Source organism: Taeniopygia guttata, chromosome Z, assembly GCF_048771995.1.
Source record: "Taeniopygia guttata chromosome Z, bTaeGut7.mat, whole genome shotgun sequence".
Classification (NCBI taxonomy): domain Eukaryota; kingdom Metazoa; phylum Chordata; class Aves; order Passeriformes; family Estrildidae; genus Taeniopygia; species Taeniopygia guttata.
In genome coordinates this window covers 79150948-79155627 of record NC_133063.1, presented here as the reverse complement: position 1 = coordinate 79155627, position 4680 = coordinate 79150948, and the positions used below count along the sequence as shown (strand labels likewise).

The window sequence follows — 4680 nt, the reverse complement described above, 5'->3', positions numbered from 1 at the left end:
TGGACACCCCCTAACCTGTGGCTAACAGGGATAATTGAGACACATGAAACAACTATCATCAGAAAGCAAGCAAGCAGCAGAGCTGCTCAAAACTGAGGATGCAAATGCCTCTCCTGTTTCTGAAGAACATCCAGACTTCCTGTATCCTTCTCTGCATAAAAAGGAGGTGTACATTTGTCCCTAAAGCATTTGGCATTATCCAGGTGTTTGGCATTATCCAGGCTTTCCTCTTCCTGCTTGAGGGACATGTGGTCTTTCACTCATTACTCCCCTCGCCCCACCACCCTGATGCTTTTTCAGAAACTCTTGCCATTGAAGCAATTCCATGTTGGCCATCCATGCTGGGGTGACCAACATGGCCCTGAGGCTGTGGGGTCCTCGTCCAGCAGTGTGGTGGGAAGGAAAAGGGAAAAGGCCCCAGGAAGAAGCACCCCCAGAGGCTGTGTTAATGAAGGCAGCTATTTATTTTCTTTTTCTTGACTAAAGAAAAGCCTGCTAGTGTCACTTATGGTGCCTGAGGGCCCTGCGCTTTCGGGTCCGTCATGATTCCATGGCTGAGGGATCCAGCCCGGACTGGGGTCATTGGCCCCTCAGGCACTCCCCGTGCTCGTTCTAGAGCTGCTCTGGCTCTGCAGGGATGCTCCCACACGAGCTGGGGCTCCCTTCGAGGGCTCCCGAGGCCTCGTGCTCCACGCCGGCGTCCGGCGGCCCACCCGAGGTGGGAGCATCCCCATGGCGGGCAGAGGGGCCAGAGCTGGCCCCGGGGCTCTCGGCCTCCTCTGGGGCAGCGTGGCAGCCCCACAGCCGGCGCACCTCCTGGCTGCACTGCGTCTCGATGATGCCGAGGGTTCCCTGCACCACCAGTGCAGTGTAGCGCTGCAGGCGAGGCTGCAGCTGCTGCAGCAGCACCTCCTTGTCCGGGCCGAAGGTGCACAGGATCAGCAGGATGCTGCTCTTCACAGTCTGCACCAGCCACCACTGCTCCCTGTAGATCTTCTGCAGACACTGCTGCAGCCAGGCCCGCACGGGGCTCAGGAGGCTGCATCTCCTTCGGAACAGCTCTGCCCAGAGCTCGGGCAGGATGCCGCCCACGGCCTCTGGCCCCGCAGCGCCCTGCTCAGCTGGGGACAGCGTCCCCTGCAAGGCGGAGGCAAGGGATGCCACAGGGCGGCGGGTGCTGCGCCCATCCCTGCTGCCATCAGCGTTTCCAGCGTGGCTGGCGGCCTCGCTGGGGTGTGTGATGATGCACTGCAGGCAGTCCTCCTCCTGCTCCGAGAACATGATGGTGGAGATCAATCTCCTGCAGAGAGGGCAGGTGTGGATGGCCCGCACCCAGCGCAGGATGCAGCCCAGGCAGAACTGGTGGCAGCAGGGCAGGGCGTGGGCAATGTTCCGGGGCACCTCGCAGCAGATGGGGCAGCTCTGCTCACTCCTCCTGCTGGCCATGTCGCCTCCTTGCTTCTTGCTTCAGCTCTGACACCCAAATCTGTACAGCCAAGGTCATAATCCATCTCAGAATGCAGCACCAGAATGCATCACACAGTGATGTCACAATGGGACAACCACTTGGCATGGTTGCGTGTAGAATCCTCATGTTGTACTATGACGTGAAATAACTCACACATTCACATTAGATGTAAAGGAGGGAAAAAGAGGAAGTTTATTTCTGACCTTATGTCTTGGTTTGAAAAGACAGCAGTCTGTGAAGGAAGGCAAAAGCCTCCTGTTAAATAGAAAATGTAATCCCCCTCCTTCCGAATTACCACAATTTCAAAATTAAAAGGCTCTCAGGCAAAGATATGGGAATGGGAATAACAGTTCTTTACTAGGAAAAAACTAAATAAAAATAATTAAAAAAATGTAATTAGTACAAACAAAACTACTGATGGAGTCAGAAACCTGACACCCTGAGGAGTCAGGGTGTTGGTAACAGTCCAGATAAATGGTGGCTGCTCCTCCTGGAGTGGCAGATGGAATGCTGCTGGAGCGGTGGTCTGTAGAAGGGTGGAGTTTTCTCTGAAGGTCTGGGGATGGAGTAGTTGGGCCTGGTCTTCCTCTGGGGATCCAGCAGAGAAGAGAACTGCTCCTCTGAGAATCCAGTAAAGGGCTGCTCTGGTGTCCCAAAAAGCGCTGATTTTACGCAGGTAGGGGTGCTTAGCTCCTCCCTCTCGGTGGAGCATCTCACAATGGGCTGATGTAACTTTACAGGTCATGCAGTGAGTCATTAATGGCCCATTAACAGAAGAAAACTGCCCAACCTCCAACAGATGGCAAATAGAATACATGCTTATCTTACAAGCCAGGACACCTCACAATATATAGAATTCTAAAAGTGACAGTGGATTGGAGGATGGAATTGCTACCTCTCCAACTACACTGGTCAAACTAATAGCTTATTAATTCTTTCTTCCTACAAAGAAGAATGCAAAATAATCATTATTTACACGAACATGTGTGAGAAACTCTAGCAGAAATATGTAAACATTAGAAGGCATAGAAAACTTTAAAAATATCTTTAAAACTTTTAAAAGAACAGGGCGACAGCCTCATAAATAAAATTCCATGCACAGTTGCTTAAACGCTTTTAGGAACCCTACCTAGAATGTTCATGTGTTTTTAGGGCTACCTAAAAGTGTTTAAAAAAAATCCCAAAACAACCAAACCACTCACACAGAAAACAACTCATTCATCAATGTACCCTACCTGCACTTTTCTGAAAATCTGGGAAAAATCCCTCTGAGTCACAGGACTGCTGAGTTTATTTTGCTTAATTTTAACCTGAATAACATCCAGCCATTTTCGCCATGTTTTGGTCCAAAACTGCAGCTACTGGAGATCGGACAGCAGGTAAAGTTTAAGGTTCGTTTCACCACCCACCCTCAAAAAAACCCAAAAACATGGTGTAAAATGTCTTGGTATCTTGACATATTTGAAGAAATATTGTGAGTTGTGTTCCTGAACAGTTTAATTTATTACATCAGTTGTGAACTGCAATTTATCAGGAATTAAGGTCTGACTGACAAGTATAATTTCTACAGATTAGCCAAACTGCATAAAAAACCCAATAGCTTTGAAAATGCAGCTGCAGTGAGAGTTCAGATTTAAATAATATTTGCTGAAAAGGTCTTACCTCTCACAGGTTTCCTGCTGATCCAACTCCAGAAGTTCCTAAGATAATATAAATTACATATATAACCTGATACAAAATAGTGTCACAATGACATTTATCAGAATATAAGTGCAGCTCTTGCTGGAAACTACAGGCCATCATAAATAAAATTAATGAAAACAAAAGATTTAACCCAGAAGAAGGAAAAGTAAAAGAAATTAACATTATGTGTTTAATGAAAGTGATACACAGCATCACAACTGAACCGAGAATCGCTGTTCACACCAAGAACTGCATTTGCTAACACATGGGCACTGCTTACCTCTCAGAATTAACCTGCATTTTACATAAAAGTCAATAGTTTAAGAAACAGATTGTACCACTAGAGAGAAAATTGGACAGAAGAACAGCAAAACAATTCAACTCCAACAGATTTTACTTTAGTTTGTGCTTTTAAATGTGCAATGATGGGCTCTAATTTCTGTGCTGTTTGTTTAAGAAATCTCTCACAGGCCACCTGTAGTTGGAAAACCTGGTAAGCTCATCACAAGAGTAAAGACAGCTCTGTGGAACTAATAAAAAACCTTCCCCACACACTTAAGGTCACTTATATTTCAGATTAAATCATTAAATCAGTATTAGAATATATGTTAGCATATCTACTAGGTGTCTGTTCAATTTTTTATTAAGAAATTTGTGTCATGCTGCTCTAAAAATAATTTCTAATGAAACACTTTATAACCACGTCCCTGTGTGCCCTCTTCAATTTTCAGCACATTTAAAATAATGAAAATGTAACATATTTAAAGCAGCAACAAGAAATACCAGGATCAGCAGATACCAACATCAAGGTAGTGACCCTCTTTTCACCATCCTGATCCAGGCAACAGCAGCTCCCACAGCACAGAGGTCTTCATTAATTAGCCAGGAGATATTTGGTGGTGTAGAGGAATAAAAAGGAAGTGTCGTGGAATTGTATCATCCAAAAGCTCCTGGCTCAAACGCTTCTGTCCTTCTGTGCTGGTTGACTCCATCTATTTGTGGCAATTCCTTCCCTATGCAGTGGTTTATTTCCAAGGAGAAGTCTTTAATCCAGCCACTAAACAAAGCTGTGTCACTTTCAAAGCACTTGAACTTCTCAAAAATTCTGAAAGACATGCTTTGGATTTTCGTCCACACATAAACCATAAAACTGTTTGGTCGTTTATTAAGATAAAGAATGTGAAAGTGTTTGACATTATTTCATTTCTTATTTCAACCCTCCTACTTCTGTGAGTTAAGCCACATTTAGGCACCATTTCGTGAAAAGGCAGTCTTTCATTCGCTAAATGTGTAACATTAAAACAAATGAGGGTGTTAGTGCTGTGGGGGAAGAAGAAAGGTCACACTTGAACAGTCTTTAATACTTCAAAAATGAAACTTAGAAATTGCCTCTCAATCATGACTTGTTTAATTTCAGGGCAAAACTGAGCCATTTATGACCAATGCATTGCTCTTCTAATGAACTTCTGTTACTGCATTGCACCACCAGCTACTAATTTGACATTTCAAAATTTGTCAGATTTCCACTA

General features: G+C 45.2%; 1 protein-coding gene across 1 annotated transcript; it reads right to left on the bottom strand.

Annotated features, from left to right (window-relative positions):
* Positions 1 to 447: 447 nt before the first annotated feature.
* Positions 448 to 4291, bottom strand: LOC140681794 (uncharacterized). Its single transcript, XM_072922271.1, has 2 exons — positions 3955 to 4291; positions 448 to 3168 (listed from the first exon to the last, which is right to left on the bottom strand). Exon 2 carries the CDS (start codon positions 1444 to 1446, stop codon positions 613 to 615), a length of 834 nt encoding a protein of 277 aa, XP_072778372.1. The 5' UTR covers positions 1447 to 3168; positions 3955 to 4291; the 3' UTR covers positions 448 to 612.
* Between the last annotated feature and the right edge of the window lie 389 nt (positions 4292 to 4680).

Bases quoted from the DNA above. Each gene is read 5' to 3' on its own strand.
- LOC140681794 (XM_072922271.1), bottom strand. From the start codon at position 1,446: ATGGCCAGCAGGAGGAGTGAGCAGAGCTGCCCCATCTGCTGCGAGGTG.